We start from the raw sequence: 17,994 nt of genomic DNA, 5'->3' as shown, positions 1-17,994 counted from the left end.
GAGGGGTATAAACACTCGAATTTTGCTTTTGTCATTACAAGTCCGTCCTAGAGAATCATCTTCAACTAACCACGACCATTACTTCTGGACACGTGACCACTCTCGACAATCACTCATCAATCGTACTGTAGCATTTATATTCAGTCGATTGTCAGTCTAAGCTACGCAGATTAGTCTAATGTGGCAAATAGACAGCATTTTAACCGAGCCCAATGTCGGTTGCTTTACTTTGCAAAGATTTAAGCGGCCGGAACCCGTACGTTAGGATTATTCTTTCTCTAGCGCAGGATGCTTTAATCCGACCCTTGGTTCCGTACCCCTCATTACACTTTGGGGCTTTTTAATTCAGTAGGGCTCCCAGTCCACTACAATATCACGGGGGCGAGTTGGCGGAGCAGACGCACTTTTTGGATGTGATTGCTCGTCCATGTCTTCGGTTGGAATATATGGGTATCAAACCAGATATCTCCCAGTCCCAGAAGTGACTAACCGCTTGAACTCAGGATCGGTTGCTGTACTTTACAGAGCAGACACAACACGGTAATTTCAGTCTAAGTTGGCCGACCTCGACAGTCAAAGTTTTCTCCGTGAATTCATTATTGAAGCGTCACACTCGCTTTGTTAATCATACTTAACATAAAAGAGCAAAAATACTTGGGCTTCTTGTATTTGTTATCTGTCACCCAACACATTAGGTATTCTGCAATCTTTTCCGGCACTGAATTCTTACAACTTGACAGCAACTGCAAGTTCTGCTCTCTACTTTCTCATGCAATGAGTGTAAAGATGAGCAAGATGATTTCGAGCTGTGTATTCGAGGTGTTATCTTGCGGTGCATGAACTTTACATTTGAAAACTGTAAGACAGCTTGTACATTCCTCGCACTACTCTGCTAGGCTGTTTATTGTCGTCTAAGCCAATGATTATAATAAATCATCATCGTATTAATCCTACACTGAGATGGGATGATCTCTCTATGTTTACTAAAAGTTCGAGCGCATTATGTTTTTGCTAGGGTCGGACTATTACTATTTTTTTCGAGGTAGTAGTTGAGGCAAAGTGTTAAAATAATTCTACTTCTATCAGTCTATCAGTCTATCAGTATCAACATTTCGTTGACTTCAGATATTAGTGGTAATCAATTGCTTAACTACCTGCAGCAGGAGTATTGTGTATTGACCAGTTACACCTCAAAGGCAAGATTTAAACTTCCTTTTTAGTTATGTCAATCGATAATCAGCTAGCTTCACCATCTATTGACACATTTCATAATGTGTCATTACTTGTTTTTTTATGTGGCTAATGGCGCGTCGATATCACAATTGCAACTAAGTGCATATTTGCTACAGATATAAACTCGCTGTTTAACTTGATGTTATCGTGTCAACGAGGCGTGAACCGAGCTTTTCTGACTAGATTCGTGGTTAAGGTATTGAAAAGCGCATTACGGTGATGAATGTGCCAGAACACAATTTATGCGTAAGCCCTTACAACTTGCGACATGTTCTAAATCAGCGAAGCCCGTAAAGAAGGTAATGTTGACAACGAGGGTTTTGATTCAGTACATATAATTGTTTATAAGTTTTATCACGAACAATGGAATATGACTGTCCTGTAGCCTAACCTTTAATGATGATGATGGCAAATCTCGACTGCAACGTGCGACTCCGTGCCTGGATATTAAATGGCCTTTATAGCCAGCGTGCACTGCGTACAATCGCCATTACTACACAACAACGCGACATTACATTTCGTCCATCTTTTGATAATCGCCTTCTCATTGAAGCAACATAGAATACCAGTGTTGCGGCAAGCCTCACTTTGACTTTAGCAGCCCAATCGTCTATCAGTTTCTAACTGAAATATCGCGTTTCAATTTCAGATCTTGCAACCGCTGGCTCTCCAGACGTTAATGGAAGGCGTAGCGCGCTTCCTAAGCGCTGCAATGGACAGTAACAACGACATTGACAACGTACAAGGAAAATGGATTGGGCTTATCATTATTATCGTCTCGGCTGTACTATCAAACCTTGGTGTGAATGTGCAAAAACTCTCCCACGTTCAGGTACGGAGTCTCCTATGCTCTGCTGTTGAGATTTTATTCGAAGCTGATTTACTATGTCCTACCAGGAAGAAGAAAAACCCGTGTTTGAGCGACAGACGTATTACACACGTCCATTGTGGCTCACTGGTCTCGTATTAGTCGCTTTAGGCGCAATTGGGGACTTTGAAGCGTTGGGCTTTGCTCCTCAGGCGCTTGTAGCGGCTGTTGGTGGTGGCTTTACGGTTTTAGCAAATGTCTTTTTTGCGCATTTGTGGCTGGGCCAAATCTTGACCAAAACAGATGTTGTGGGCACGCTGCTGATTATCATTGGCGTTGTACTTAGCACAGTGGCCAATGAACCAGATGAGCAGATGTCACTACTGGAGCTAGAGAAACAGTTCTATCAGCTGGGATTTCTTATTTATTTAGGCATTATGGTAAGCACATTTGTAGACACGTGATGGATTATCCAGGTTTAAATAGACGAATTTTTGTGATGTTACTTTAGACTGTCGTGCTTGGTGGCATTTTTGGACAAATTGAAGCTATTATGAGGCTTCCTAAAGCATTAAATGAGAACAAATACCGATTGCTGCCATTTATGTATGCTACAGCGTCAGGTATCTTCGGTTCCTTCTCGGTGCTATTGGCCAAGGTAATGAAGTTGTCTTGGGACTCTTTCCGTATGGCCTAGATGTGATTGTCATTATACTCTTTTATGCTAGTGTGCATCAATTTTGCTGATTTTAACGTTGAGCGGAGAAAATCAATTTGTCTACTTTACGACGTATTTGTTTATGGGTGGCATGATGTGCACGCTGGTATTACAGACTGACTTGTTAAATCGCGCTATTATGGCGGGGGATACACTCAGTGTTTTCCCCATGTTTCAATGTTTCTGGATTGGTGTGCGTGAATGTTTTTTCTGCGAAATTATGAAACTTGCTGACTTCGCTCTTTCCGTTTCGTTCAGTCCAGTGTCATTGGTGGCGTCGTTTTTTACGAAAAGTATACCCACTTTTCGCTTTTCGACTGGATTTGTCTACCCATTGCTCTCGCCTGTAAGGATGTTTCTTCTCTTATGGCGTTGTGTTATTAACCAAAACTTCATGTGTGACTGTCAGTTATTATCATGGGTATTTATCTGCTGGCAAAGCACGGAGAAGGAGATTGCAATGATCTGAATGATGTTGAGCACACAACACCGGCCCACCGTGCACATTTGACAGGTCACTTTGGCGCGCTTATGCCGCTTTCACCCCAGGGCCGTTCATATAGCACGTTCAGTCGAAAAAGTTACGATGATCACGAAAGCGGGCATACACCGCTACGTTACACGCCGTCTAGTGGACGAAAACCTGACCAAAGTGGACGTGGCTCTGGGCAGCTGAATGGGTTAGCCAATCGTGATGACAAAGGTCACTATAATGGACATCCTGCTGACGCTGACCAGTGGTCGGGTTCCAGTGCACGAAGGTATGATTTCCCGGTGTACAGTGGATCCTTTTGACGTGATCAATGACGAAATCATGAGATCATGAATTCAAGATTACCATATGATAATAGAAGTCGAATATAGTGTCGCCGCGGTAAAAGATGGAAGGTGCATTTAAAGTAGCACTATTGCCGTAGAGGCAAAAAGTATGTGAGAGTGGCAATTTGTAGTATTACTATCAATACAACTGAGTAAGGCGCATCAAAGTTAAACTCGAATTATACACGTTGCAATTCGAATTGATCATTGGAGTGTGCCTGCTTTATTTAACGGTGTTAACACGTACTACAATCATCGTGAGCGTTTGCCTGATAACTAATCATTTACAGCCATTCTGTGAAGTGGTGAGGATGGCGCTTTCAGTATGTCTGTTGGAGATGCCAAACGCGTCATACTTTCAGTCGGAAGAACAGCATTCCTATAAAAATACATAAGTACAACGTATAGATCGGTAGTCTAAAAGTTACGACATGGACAAACCTGATTGAAGGAGTTGTTGGTCGCTCACGACCCTTTTCGTTAAATACGTGATCATAAATGTCAATGATGCGTATCGCTGCGTCAGCTCCAGCTACAACCATTTTGTCTTCGACAGCAGAAAAGTCAAGTGAAAAGACTCCGTGACTTAGGCCCGCGATTGTACCAATTAATTTATTGTTGACATCGTGGTTGAAAACTTTGGCTTCGTTGGATCCACTGCCTCCTGCAGCAATGAGCTGTTGGCCACTTATTGATTTCGAGAACTGCGCTGTGTATACAAAGCAGGGCTCTGAGCGACGAACGCTTTGGTTCCACGGCACAGACACGATGCGCTTGCCAGATCCGTAATCCCATAGCTCTAACGGGTTTTCAGGACGCCAAGACCCCGTAAGAATTTCTCCACGTAAATTCATGTCTACTGCATCGCCTGCAACATGAGGGCCATAAATACCCCGCACAGAATGACCGACGCGTAGATCCCAGATCTGAAGCGTGTTATCCCATCCTCCAGAAATGATAGTGTTATCGTCTTCTGGAGCAAATTTGATTGAAAACACACGATTTGAATGACCTGCAGTAAGAGTTCCGTGACCAGAATCCATGCACGCAATCTCTACTCTTGTCGCTTCGTCGTAAACTCGTATAGCATGGTCCTTTCCTCCCGTAGCGAACATTGCTCCATCTGAGCGATAGTCAAGAGCGTACAGCTGGTTCTTATCGTTGCTAATGGCGTTTAAACACTTGCCCGACGTGATATGCCAATGTTCCACTGATCCGACGGAATCTGGACAAATATAATGAGAGAATTGAAAAAAATTTTCTTGATCATATAAATTACGTACTCGCAGCAAGCAAAACATTTTTAGTCTTCGTAGCACATGTTAATGGACGAAATCGAATCGCAGTGCATGGCAATCCAAAGCCAAAACTATTATGTGGCTGCATTAATGTGTATGATAATTCGCCATCGTGCACATTAAATACGCGAATTGCTCCATCGCCACATCCAGCAGCTAGGAATTTCCCATCCGGTGAAAACCTTGTGCAAAAGACCTCAGAAGGACAGTCACTAATGGTGACGCTAGGCGCCAAACGCTTAATTGTTTCTAGACCATTAAAAAAACTTATTTTATCCAAAATACATATATTTCATTGCATAACGCTGCGTTCTTACCATCCATGACGTAAGTCTCTCCACTGGAAGATCGTAAATGCATGCGTCGTTTCGCACTAAGAATAAACCGTGTTAATTGGCTCAGTGTCTCGGGTTATGGCATTCTATTGGATCAAATAACGTTCAAAAACCATCTGAGGCACAACTAACATGCTGCACAGCTTAATCTGCGGTAATGAAGCCAATTACGTGCTGCTATCTCGATATTTTCAACCACAATTGACACTGAAAGATCGGCAAGTATATGAGGCACAACTTGCACAAATCTGCAAACAAATGCCCGATCTCTGGGGCGATCGACAGACAAAAGTCGACCTTGCGTCGGTTCAAAGTCAACTAATCGTGTGCGAGTCGCAATTTGTAGTTGTCCGTCAGATTGGAGAGCTTCGTTTGATGCTATCGGGTAATGAGGAATATGATGAACTAATATGTGCGTTTCAGCCTGTATTTTATAGAATTGGCAGACTTATATGGTCATTAATTAATCTTTGTAGTGGACGAGATCATGACAGTGCTGCAAGCGGTGCTGATGACTCAATTGGACAAAAAACTCACGGAGGCTAGTCTGCTACTAAATTATGCCAAGGTGGTCGTCGCGCTTGATGAAATGGTGCAGGAAGGTCATTTGGAAAATTTAGATGAGGTCAGTATCGATCAAATGATTAAACTTAAGCCATACCCATCAAAGTAGACGATGCGAAAGCCATTAGTTGTATTTGTAGCCGACATTGAATATTAAGTTTCTGAGCTAGACGAAGTATCATCGACGGCGTCTTCAATATGACACTTTAAATCATTCGTAACGCGAGTAATTTCTCTTAATCTTGAAAGCAATGACATTGCCATTCATTTCACGATAATATTATTTAGCTTTCTATATAGTATGTGATATTAATTTTTTTGTGTACATTCTAAGCTCATCGCAACCATCCTAAATATTTTGACCTATGATGGTAGCAAACTCAGTCTCTATTTAAAAAGCTTTCAAAAAGATCTGAAGCAGTTAAGTAAGCGGTGTTCATGGTTACCACGAGAGACATCGTAATTCTTCGCGTAGCAGTCAATTAGTGGAACGTGGCGATTTCCACAACAACATCCTTCACACGCGACACCTGGTTCTTCATAGCGCTCTTCACCTTTTGTTTCCATTCGACAGCTTGATGTACATCACACCCATCACTCACGACTAATGTAAGGTCCACATAAATATGACGACCGACTTTGCGACAGCGCAGCTGACGAATTTGTAGCACATCACCGTTACTATTTTCGATTACTTCGGCCGCAGCTTTTTCCAGCTTTTTGATAATGTTTTCAGATATTTTAACATCGCACAATTCCTTTGTTGCTGTCCAGCCCATTTCTGCACCCATTTTTAGGACAATTCCACCCACTGCGATGCCAGCGAGTGGGTCAAAAAGTGGGAAGCCAGCGAGACTCAATCCAATTCCACCCAATGCTACAACACTAGTGATAGCGTCACTCCGGTGGTGCCACGCATTAGCAATTAGTACGCTTGAGTGCACACGACGTCCGATGTTCATAGTTGTACGAAATAATGCTTCCTTCGCAGCCACAGACATCGCAGCAATACCCAACGCAGCAGGATGCATGACCAAACCGTGTGCGTGTGAGTGTGGGGACTTGGCAAGCGCTTCCACTGCTTTTGATATATCAGGATCTAATTTTTCAACCATCTCGACTACTTCTTTCGGAGATATCACAGTCATTGGTTGTATCACCGCCAAAAGACTATCCACAGAGTGCACCATAATCCCTAGCGACCCTCCTACAAGCAGTAATGAGACAGAAAGCGCCCCCATTGTCTCGTATTTTCCATATCCGTATGGTTGGGAGGCATCAGGTGGTCGTGCACAATACTTGAGCGACACAAGCGTCACAAAATCACTCACAAGATCACTTATCGAGTGCGCAGCATCAGCTAAAAGCCCCGATGAGTGAAAAGCTACTCCAGCAGCTCCCTTAAATCCACTTAGCACCACATTCAACCAGATGCCAACCCATGTGATGCGATCGGCTGTCTTCATATCCTCTGCTGAGAGCTTTAACCTTGATGCTTGCTCATCTGTTGTACCTTCTACTTCATCAGTACTTCGATGGCTATGACCATGCCATCGCTGTGTTGGAGTGAATAACCCGAGCTTAGGCTGTGTCGAGGTCCTATAAATTGCAATTGGTCGACGGTACAAATGCACTTCTCGATGTGCGATAGTCTGCCAGCAACGAGCACCACACTTCTCTTTTCGAGCGTTTACTACGTACAGTGGCGTGAGTGCGTACCGCCTACTTAAATAACAGCTGCAATATATTTATATGAGTCAGGCGTACATCAATGATAAAGTTTCTTCATCTTACCGAAGCAGTAAGTGCGATCTCATACCCGAGGTGTTGCTGCTCGATCAAAGCCAAAAATATATTTATTTTTTGTCATCGATTAGTGTACCATACATAAGTTCCAAAAGATGATTGTATTGGACATTTATAAAGTCCTTACTATCGGTAGCACTTATCGGTGCGCCAGCTTGGTCGATAGCGTGGACATGGCTTTCACTTTGCCATCAGGGACCATAAACATGACAATGGGCTTGTCATCCGACAGATATGGTCTATCTACACGGAAATAGCCACGACGCTCTAGTTGAACAACCTGTCCTTCTTTCATATTACGAAGCTCGTGATCGCCCACAGCGTGCATTTCAGCACGTGTTGTGTCGGTAAGAAAGTCTTGAAAATTGTCTCCTTCCTCAAGTTTTGGCTTATTGAGCAAGTGGTCGAATTCGACGAGTATGAGCGGTACAAGATCAGGCACATCAGCCAGCCACGTAACCTTGAGTTTTGTCTTCTTAAAATCCCCCTCTGGATAGTTTTCAGCTTCAACACTTGTGATCATACCATCAGCATTTTTATTCATTTTTTTTACAATCATATTGCCGTGCCGCATAAGTGTCACTTCTTCGCCTTCGACAAAATTGTTGACGTCATCACGTTCGAGCAATAACTTACTGCAAAAGCGTACCATCTTATTGCCCATTGTTGGATCCTTTGGATGGCGCGCCACTGGAATGCCAATTACTGTATCCGTTACATTTGTGAGCAAGAGAGGTACCGTTGACTCCGAAGCAATTGCAAAGTAACGAGGTGCAATTGGATCCAAAACACGCTTATTGAGGGTCCAGAACTTGTCCCATTCCATGTCCGTGATACGGCGTGAAGCGCCCTGGCTCAATATAAACTCACGTAATGCTTCCACTTGTACACCACGACGCAGTACACCTTGTACCGTTGGGAACCGTGGATCTGTCCAGCCCTCGACGTGGCCATTGTCCACGAACCACTGCAGTTTTCGCTTTGATAGCACCGAGTAGACAAAATTCATGCGTGCAAAACTCTGGATTATCACCTTGCGCAAACGGAGTGTGTCGAGGACCCATTGGTACTGAAAGTCCCGATCGTTGTACTCGGTTGTACGCAGTGCATGAGTCACACCTTCAAGCGAGTCGACTATCGGGCACGCAAGATCGTACGTTGGGTAGGCCTGGTATTTGGTTCCTGTACGATGATGTGGCGTTGGATTCAATCGAAAGAAAACTGGATCTCGCATAGTCTTATTCTTTGCTTGCATATCAATCTTGCCACGCAAACAGTAGCCTTGGGCGTCCGATGCGTTTACCAGCATCTTTTCAAATAGTGCAAGGTTCTCGTCTGGCGTTTGGTCGCGACATTTGGAGTTTATGCCCTCCATACGCTCGTCTCGCATAATCTCTTGCGGTGTATTGTCCATATATGCGTTACCTTCCCGAATCATCGTGCGAGCAAAGTCTGCAATCTTGTCAAAGTAATCGGACGTGTATGTTATAATGTCTGGTACAACTTCCACACGTTTTAAATCGGCAATTATGCTCTGTTCAAACTCATCTTTCTCCTTGCTTGGGTTTGTATCATCGAAGCGAAGAATTAATTTTCCATGGTAGTGACGTGCGTAGTAATTGTTTAACATACAAGCCTTGATGTGGCCGATGTGCAAGTAACCCGATGGCTCAGGAGGAAATCGCGTCACAACATGACCATCCACTGCATCTTTTAGAGGAGGACAGCCACCCGTATCTTTCACCTTATTAGCCGCAGCTCCCGTCGAAGCAGGTGAGTTTATAGGCTTGATTGCCTTAAGTGAGCCATCAGCTTTTGCGAACAGAGTCTGCTGTGCTTCCAAGTGTGCCAACCAGCGCGTCACGTTGGAAAACGAGGACAAGTCAATTTTTTTCTTCAACGGAGCGAGTTGAGCCCACACGCCAATGTCTGCAAGTGAAAGTGCATTTTTTACAATAAACGTTTGCGTCTTGAGCACACGATCCAATATCTGAAGACCGCCGTCGTCTTCGATATTGGCATGAAGTCGCGTGAGAGCAAAGTCCAGCCACGCGTCAATCTGGGAAGGCGGTAAGGCAGTCTCTGTTGCGGTAGCATCTTTTGTAGCCACACCAAATAGACCCAGTTCAGGCTTAAGACGAGCCAAGTATCGTGCAACGGCAAAATCACCCGAAACTATGCGACCATCTGCCAATGTGAGTGTTGGTATGACAGCCGAGGCAGCAGCATCACGCCCAAAGTTGCAAAATCCTGGCGCATATTTGACAAGCTGAGCGACGACATAACTAGCACGTGGGAGATGGCCAGCACTGGAAAAGACAATGACGCCATCATTTTCAGAAGATGGGATAGGTAGCTCAATTCCAGCATGTGCTGCCTTTTTGAGAGTCTTCTTGTTGCTAGCAGGAGCTGTCGGCACTACAGGGGCTTCTGTAGGGGCAGAATCCTCGTCCGTTCCACCAGTCTTGAGCGCCTGCTTTTGCGCTTTCTTGCGTTCTTTGTTCAGCTCTTTCTTAGACTTTTTAGATGGGTCTTGAGACTGAATCTGGTCCACTTGTGACTTCTTTTCTTTCTTAGGTTTGGGCGGTGGACCGAATTCCTTTCCCGTTACTTTCTTAAATTCCGCCTTTAGCGCGAGTAGATGAGCCACAGCTTCTTTCATCTGATCGATTTTGTCAGCATCTTTTTCTGCCTTCAGGTCACGTACTTTGTCACCTGCGGCGGCAATCTGCATCGTCAACTCATCCTCTGTCGCCATGATCTCGATGGGTAGGCTTCTCCAGAACCACAAATGATAGCGTTCTTCGGTACTGAACCGGTTTTCTTGAATACAATCCGTGCCACACCATCCGTACACCAAGTTGTGGTAAATTGAAAATACTAAATTTGATATTTGTGAAATTTTTCAATTAACTACAAGACCCAAAATATTGTGATTTGTATGACGGTGTGGTGAAGATATCCCCGCGCCAAAATAGAGATCGCAGTCTGTATCTTAAGGTGGTAAGTGGTGCCGATGAAGGAGCTTTGTTTGTATTGTACTGATATAACGGTACGGCACATAACCATACGCAAAATTACTTTCTGAACGGGGTTACACGTACTTTTGTATGAATGCGGGTCACACAAGATGGTGTGACCGTACATAGGTGTTGATTGCACAAGTAGGTGAATCATGGCTACACCGAAACAAGAAGCCACTACGTGGCAGGATTGCCAGTAGTAATGCATATTAATTTGGTTTTAATATATTAATTAGGTATTACTATATTTAATAGGAAAACCTAAGGTTCTAGAAATTGGCGGCTCTACCGCAACTAAACAATTAAATACAGTTTTAATTCAGAACGGAAGAGCGTCTTTACCGTGGTTGAGGTATTTGAGTACTCTGGAGGTAGGGGATTGCGACTCACTACACTCGTACTGATTCTTGTAAAGAAAGTAAGGTCGGTGACCATAGCATAACTTCCTCTAAGAAAAGAGCTACGGCAGCCCCGCTGCACTTGGTAGCACTCGTAGTCAATAAACGCCTGCGTCATTACGACTGAACCTTTGTGAGGATGGAGCTATACTCCTATTTGCCCCAGGGCAGCAGGATGTGCTTAATAAGCTGATGTCCCTGCTTGGCCTGAGCGCGTGAATAAACCTTGTTTCGCAAGGTCCCAAAACAATAAGAGCGCGTTTAAAATGCTCTGTTAGAGCACCTACAGCAGAATCTATAGGCATCAACTGCGTCCAAGACGCCACCGTCGACGACGGATGACTCCTCCGCTCATGGTGAGCGCTAGAACCTTCAAGGGTAAGGATGGAGAGAATCTCCTGCCTTTATGGAGGACCTTTGCACTGGCGTGGTCAGAACGGAAGTCTTCTGTGTGTATCCGTCTTCGCTTGAAGAATCGATGAACGTGGCATTGAATGCCGAGTTCATCTTCAGTTCGGCACAATTTGCTCGGAATGCACACGCTCAGAGATCGTCGAGCGAGCCTGAGCCAATGGACCTCAGATATGCTAGAGAAAAAGAGAGGTCCAAGCTGCTGAGCAGCGTTTAAACACTCGACGGTTTTTTATCTGTGAAGACACCCGTCACCTTCGGACTGGCTGTCCCCTATGCAAGGCGCGTAAGGCTCGTCGAACCGACGTCCAGCTTCTAACCAATCTGGTCTGTCGCAGGAAAACGCGAACACTCAGCAGGCGCGGGGTGCCCAACTAGGTGAACTAAGTTCTGTTGAGCCTCGAGGAGATTGATCCCAGCCCTAAGAGCTCCGTGCTCGTGAACACGAACCGTGTGTGTAAGCCAGGATTGCTGGTCGTTAAATCGACCGTGAAGGGCTTTGAGAAGCCATGGATTTTTCTTATTAATTCCGGGGCGTCGGCCAATTATGCTCGAAACTCAACAATTGAAGGAAGTCTGCTGTATGCTGAGGTGCTGAAAGCGCGGTTGAGTGATACCGTCACTGTTTGCTTAGCGGTGGGGACTTGTGTCACTGTGCCAAGGGCCTCTGTGGACCTCGGTGCCAAGTTCCTTGACTTTACCAGCGTGGAACACTGTCTAGTCTTAGTTTTGGATGCAACGTATGACCTCATCCTTGGTATGGCATGGTTGGAACACCATGGATCATGGATTGATTGGAGGTTGAAGACTTTCGGCGCTACGCGCACCTCTGCTAATGGAGCTTTGGTGAGTCATGAATTCACTTCTGCTAGTAAGCAGAAGTGCTATCGGTGCGGGCACTGGACCGGAACGGTCAATTTTCTCGATATCAGAGTATCCGAGTTGTCAAACACCGAAGGTGTTTTGGACAAGAGGCCCGAGCGTGCTCGCGGGCTGAACGTGGAGTGGCACGAAACTCACTAAGTGCTGCTCGAGTATTGGAGCAGTCGCTGCATGCCAATAGTGGCATGGTCGGCCAAGGGCCGAGGCATCAAGGGCATGGCCCTTGTGATGCACAAGGAGTGTCGCGTAGACCATTGAGCACTGCTCACGTTACGAAGCAGTTGCTGTGTGCCAAGAATGGCATGGTCGGACGAGTTCCGAAGCATCCTGGACGGCAAGATCCTTCTGATGCGCGTGGAGTAGCACGTTATTCACTGAACGAGGACTGTGGAGAATAGCAGCTCTTCGTCGGATGTTGTTAATAACTTTAACGCTCCGACGGAGCAGGGAGTGGGGGACACTGGACGACGCCGAGTGCGTGTTCCCAGTGATCTCAATGAGACGTAATCTCTTTAAAGGAGGAGACGGCAAAGCCGTTTGATATATGCAAGACGCAGGGCGTCGACCCTGACCCAGAATGGGTTTACCGTGGATGATAGCCAACAGCTATATACCTTTGCCAATGATATGACGGGAGAGAAAGACGGCGGCGGCAATATCCCCACGGGGGATGCTCTTCTTGAGCTGGACAAGATTTCCTTCGAGGAGTTAGGCGGTGCCTTGAAGGAAGGCAATTTAACCGGAGTGATCATTATATTACCGAACGAGGAGATTATTTTTTTGTTGCTTCTGGATGAAGTTATCGTGAAGGACACTAAGAGGGTCCTGAACGCACAAAGTGGATTGTCGATTTTGCAGAATCTCTCGGATCCGCAGTATACTTAAAAAAAAATTCAAGACATCGTCTCCAAGGACCCGCCGTCAGCTCTTCCTCCGGACTGAGGTGTGCGTCATGAGATCGACCTGGTTCCGGGAACCAAATACTGCTTAACACGTGGCCCCTGCCCAAGGAGTAGAGCGACGTCATTGACGCATTTTTCCGTGCGAAGCACGACGTAGGAATGGTGCGTGAGAGTAAGTCATCCCATTCAACACTCATGTTTTGGGCCCGGAACCCAAACGGCAAGTGTGAGCGATTATGATAAGTTAAACGCTTCCATTTTGACACAAACGCCATTTTCTAGTAAGGATGTTGTCCGGAACGATATGATTGGCTACACAAAGTACAGCGCACTCGACTTGGTCAATGGATATTACCAATTGCTCTGATATTCTGACAGCGGTGAGTACTTCGAGCGGGATGCTCTGGGAGTGGCTGGTGATGCCCCAAGCGCTGTCAAATGCCAGCAACATGTAGTCGTCTTGTGACTCAATTGTTCAGGCATCATCGGTATGCACAAACATACTTCTCGATTGAGGCGATAACCCACGGGTAATCGATCCAGTAAATTGGAAATTTTCAGATGTCACAACCGTGAAGCTGCATGCCGGAGCAAAACATCATACTGTGCGCGAAGTGCCCCTTAGCATACTGGTCAGACAATTTCTCACCAGAACCTTAGGGTCAAGATCTTGACATTCCCCACGCACCATTGTCTGCAAGCCCAGAAACGCGATTTTAGATCCATACGTTTGACACATTTCGGGTTGTACTGACACTGTGTGCTCTTTACTTGGCATACTGGAAGATTGTTGCTCACGTAGAGAGATTAAGCAGAGTCCTGCCAGCCAAAATTACTTACACGGCATGTGTAGCTGGAACTTCAAATATCGCTGATGTCATCAGCAAAGCTGAAAGCTGAGTGTTTCGACTGCAGAGTCCAAATCGCTGAGTATGAGCTCGCAAAAACATTATGTATAATATTAATCAAAGGGTTCAGATAGCGCTGGTAAAAGTGGGCCTCCTTGGCGGACCCCTTCGCCTAGTTTAAATAGGTCGAATGGTCGGCCGACAAAGATCAGGGATATCAGGGTGCCTGACAATAATATTCGAACTCAGCGACAAAAATTGCTCCTAAATCCAAAACGCATCCGAATCATGTCTGATACGTCCCAGACAAAACAATCGAAGGCTTTCAGAAGGTCGACCAAGGTTGTGTCTGTTGGGAGATACGTTCTGCAAGAAAATGGATCAATGCTCGAAACTATGAATGAATATGGCAAATATCGCGGCACTGAACGAATCCATACTGATGTGTGCTTTACTTAACCGAGATTCATGCTACCGGAACCCGAACGTTGGGATCAAGGTTTCTATACCGTGGGATGCTGGTAGCTATCCAGCACGTTTAGAGACCGGGTTTCGTACCCCTCATTAAAATATTGGGCATTTACGGTCACTAAGGCTTCCAGTCCCCAACTATCCACACCCATTTGTATTCAGGTTGGTAGGAGATCACGCGTTTTGGGTGTGATTGATCAAATACTTTGGTGGCGTATCTTTGGCTGACTTGGTTCGATCCTCTAGGAAACCTCCCGAAGCCAGATCAAGCGACTTACTCAGGTCACCTTCGCATTTTGCTGGCTAACCCTCAAGTCAACTCTTCAAAAGAAGTAGAATTTGAAGCTTCTCCAGCTGCCCAAGTCGACGTTAATTACACCTTTTTATGCTGCTTTGATCGCCGTCGCTGCTATCATTCCTGCTCCAGCCGCCTCCCACCCACCCGTGTTGTACTGGAGCTGTGACCACGCTAGTCTCTGCACCAAATAACCAGTCGGCGTTCAGTGTCAGGCTAGACATACAAAAGACGGCTTTGACTCATCTCGACAACTAACACAAGCGATGCTGCAGCTCACTCGACGCTGTAAATTTTTTTTGATAGATACCTCCACCGCCGTGCCGCGTGATCATTCTGCAATCTGATGAACAGCTTACAATCATTCATTATTGGACCTGCGTAGGAAGTTGCTAATATCAGCTGGCACCAAGCCGCCCAACCTCTTCTTCCGCACCTCCATCGTCACCTTCGTCCGCTCCCAGTGCCATCAGCCATCACCTCGGAGATCGATAAGCCGATAGACTCGCCAGCTGACGTCACCAGCTCTACTTTCGACAACGAAGATGTCGCTGCTGCACTCGCTCATTTTCATGCCGACGTTGCAGCTTCCGCTGATGTGACTGCCACTGATGCATCTGCCGCTGATGCTGCCGCCCATAGTCCATGCTGAAACGCGTCCGAATGCGTTCGACATTGGATGAAATCTTATGCACAGGAGACCATACATCGCGACGAGGCTGAAGCAAAGCGTAACTGCACCAAGACCCCAAGCCGCTCGCTTATGGCATCGAGTTGATCGAGCACCAGCACACAAGTAAACGTGACTGGTCGTGAAACGCTTCTCCCATCGATCGAGGAGCCAAGTTGACATGGTACTTACCACTGGATGCACGATCATCGTGTTGCATCGTGGCCACGCTTGCTGAATCCCCCAACAATGACGATCTTACAATGCTGTTCAGACTGCATGCGATTGGCCAAGTATCGAAACTCTTTGGTGGTGATTTGAAAGTCAAATGAAGACATACGAGGCGTGCCCAAAGCTCGAACGCACGAAGGTTAACATCTTGGGCGGCGTCTTCGTATTTAAGGAAGATTCTCGCGACTCAGTACTCGCCATCTAAAATCTCGACTCTGTCACGAATACGGACGTGATAACTTTCCATCATCGTATGCCAGTCATTCTCTCTCTTTTGATCTACGATACGTTCCTTAAAGCTAACATCGCGACCTGTATCATCTCGACAACGTGCGCATGATCTTTTTATCGCTGATGATGAACGGATCAATGCCCTCTTTGACAACAAGCTTCACCCCGCCCACGTTAAAAAATCGCCGTACCAGTCCTAGCATCTCCTATGCAGCCACGTTTCCTATCAATGCGGTGACAGCGCATGTGCGAAGACATCTTCTCGACAGAAGTCATCCAGCAACGATTCATATGACGCAAGCCTTTGTAAAGTTATCTCCTACACACAGAATCCTGTAACACCGAGACAACCAGCAATACAAAGCTACCGCGCGAGCGACTTTCAAAAAGTTCAAGACCTCGCTCTATCAAGCTATCAAGAAAATCAAGAAAAATTATGCGAAGCTTCCTGGCTGGACTCAGCATGGCAAGCCCAGTTACCGGCAGCCTACTTTCTTTTGATTCCTAGCACTCAAGATGACATGCTGTTGATCCTACTTTTTGCCAGAGGGGATATTCTGAAGAGCACGTCGAAGATCTTACCAGTGCTGCTCTTGAAGAACGGCGGCAAAGCCGATGTTCTCACCACCATCTCGAAAAAGAAGTGCCGTCGCGAAAACATCGGCAGTTTACAATCAGATTACACAGCCTTCAGGCGGAATTGCCATGTGAACTGCTATCAGTCTCTCCAGTCGATGGGAGTTCAGATCGAGATGAAGGACATTACGGCTGGCAAGAAGTATGATTAGCGCAAGCAGAATTTGACTGTCAATATGAAGCGCCTTAAATCGGCGAAACTTTGACCGGATTGGCGTTCTTCATCCAGAGGATCCACACATGGATCGTGATGGCGGTAAACCGAAGCGAGTATAAGAAATTGTTCTTAGCTAATTATGACTGAGTCGATGCAGAAAGACCAGAACACGGCACTGTTCAATACGCTGCTTGTCCGCCTCGTGATATAGGAAGCGAGAAAAAGTGGCATCGTCAAGCTCATCAAAAACGCCACAAGCTCTGACCACATCTTGAAGAAGCCATTCGAGAAATCTCTTGCGCTCAGCAGCGTCTTATGGCTCAAAAGGACGATCCAAGGCAATGACATCGCCGAGCTCGCGCAACTACATGTTATCTACCGCGTCTTGTGTGCGACAATTTTTGGCGACGACACAAACGTTACAAACAATCAATGGGGTTTAGATGGGCTTGGCGGTCATCATCGAAGCGCGCGAGCATTTCAAGTCTTGCAGCACATTATAGACGCATTTCGATGAGATTACGAAGTGTCGCGGCTGTCGATTTCTCTTGATTTGTTCTGGATGGCTTTGATGGCGACCGCTCCGATAGACGTAGAAAATACACTGGATCCAGTACTTCGTGAGTCGGCTGGTCAGGTATATTCTGGCACACCATACGTGCTTCTTGCACCCAACACACTGCTCATGTTGCTGTTGTCAAAAATAGGCTTCATTGCAGGATATAGTGGCGAAAGGTGGAACGGTATGACCACTCGCTTGATGATTCTTAAGCTCTTCGAGCGGAAGAAGGATACTTCTTCAGATCCACGTCGGTGGTAAAGACCTGGGTCGCTGAAGATGGCTAGTGTCGAGCGCCTTGCCGACCGTTTTTTAAGTCCTCGCAACCCAGCACGCCTAGAACGGCGTTAGTCTCTTAACCGCAATCACGAATGGCATCAAGAGTAACAGCCATCGCTTCATTGACTATCTTCTGTCGAAGCAGTTGGTGTCGTGCGTCCAAGAAACCAAGTACGGCGACGCACAACACTTCATTGACGTTTAATTTCCATCCATTGAGATTTACACTCTAGGGCTTTGTTATTGACCCAAATTCGCTGCTGTATAGACTCACGCGCGGGCGAAGTATTGGAGTGGTGGCCGTGCTGCGCTCCGAAATCCCGGGGTTTGACTTGGCTATCAGACTGCCACGCTTGTCTGATCCCGAACGGTACCTCGTTGTTTAAATGGTGGTCTTTTTGTCTCCATCTACATTCAGAT

The 17,994-nt window shown here is 45.9% G+C and overlaps 6 protein-coding genes across 6 annotated transcripts; 3 read left to right on the top strand and 3 right to left on the bottom strand.

The window, feature by feature from the left end:
* Positions 1–1,912: 1,912 nt before the first annotated feature.
* On the top strand, positions 1,913–3,554 carry PHALS_01875 (conserved hypothetical protein; the record flags this gene model as incomplete). Its single annotated transcript, XM_024716351.1, has 6 exons — positions 1,913–2,065; positions 2,131–2,481; positions 2,553–2,699; positions 2,770–2,952; positions 3,018–3,105; positions 3,169–3,554. The coding sequence occupies 6 exons, from the start codon at positions 1,913–1,915 to the stop codon at positions 3,552–3,554; spliced, it is 1,308 nt and encodes a 435-aa protein (XP_024581958.1).
* Positions 3,555–3,854: 300 nt separating this feature from the next.
* On the bottom strand, positions 3,855–5,236 carry PHALS_01874 (WD40 repeat-containing protein; the record flags this gene model as incomplete). The annotated part of the gene is made up of 4 exons (XM_024716350.1): positions 3,855–3,957; positions 4,020–4,803; positions 4,862–5,125; positions 5,194–5,236. The coding sequence occupies 4 exons, from the start codon at positions 5,234–5,236 to the stop codon at positions 3,855–3,857; spliced, it is 1,194 nt and encodes a 397-aa protein (XP_024581957.1).
* A 107-nt stretch (positions 5,237–5,343) lies between these two features.
* PHALS_01873 (coatomer subunit zeta-1-like) lies at positions 5,344–5,884 on the top strand (the record flags this gene model as incomplete). The annotated part of the gene is made up of 2 exons (XM_024716349.1): positions 5,344–5,623; positions 5,688–5,884. The coding sequence occupies 2 exons, from the start codon at positions 5,344–5,346 to the stop codon at positions 5,882–5,884; spliced, it is 477 nt and encodes a 158-aa protein (XP_024581956.1).
* Positions 5,885–6,257: 373 nt separating this feature from the next.
* Positions 6,258–7,592, bottom strand: PHALS_01872 (cation diffusion facilitator family; the record flags this gene model as incomplete). Its single annotated transcript, XM_024716348.1, has 2 exons — positions 6,258–7,512; positions 7,570–7,592. The coding sequence occupies 2 exons, from the start codon at positions 7,590–7,592 to the stop codon at positions 6,258–6,260; spliced, it is 1,278 nt and encodes a 425-aa protein (XP_024581955.1).
* A 128-nt stretch (positions 7,593–7,720) lies between these two features.
* On the bottom strand, positions 7,721–10,339 carry PHALS_01871 (glutamate-trna ligase; the record flags this gene model as incomplete). The annotated part of the gene is made up of 1 exon (XM_024716347.1): positions 7,721–10,339. The coding sequence occupies one exon, from the start codon at positions 10,337–10,339 to the stop codon at positions 7,721–7,723; it is 2,619 nt and encodes an 872-aa protein (XP_024581954.1).
* A 3,732-nt stretch (positions 10,340–14,071) lies between these two features.
* On the top strand, positions 14,072–14,504 carry PHALS_01870 (uncharacterized protein; the record flags this gene model as incomplete). Its single annotated transcript, XM_024716345.1, has 2 exons — positions 14,072–14,127; positions 14,231–14,504. 2 exons carry the CDS (start codon positions 14,072–14,074, stop codon positions 14,502–14,504), a joined length of 330 nt encoding a protein of 109 aa, XP_024581953.1.
* Positions 14,505–17,994: the final 3,490 nt, after the last annotated feature.

This window comes from Plasmopara halstedii (assembly GCF_900000015.1).
Source record: "Plasmopara halstedii genome assembly, contig: Scaffold_1594, whole genome shotgun sequence".
In the NCBI taxonomy this organism is placed as follows: Eukaryota; Oomycota; class Peronosporomycetes; order Peronosporales; family Peronosporaceae; genus Plasmopara; species Plasmopara halstedii.
Note: the sequence above shows the minus strand (reverse complement) of the source record. Positions and strands in the feature narration are given on the sequence as shown.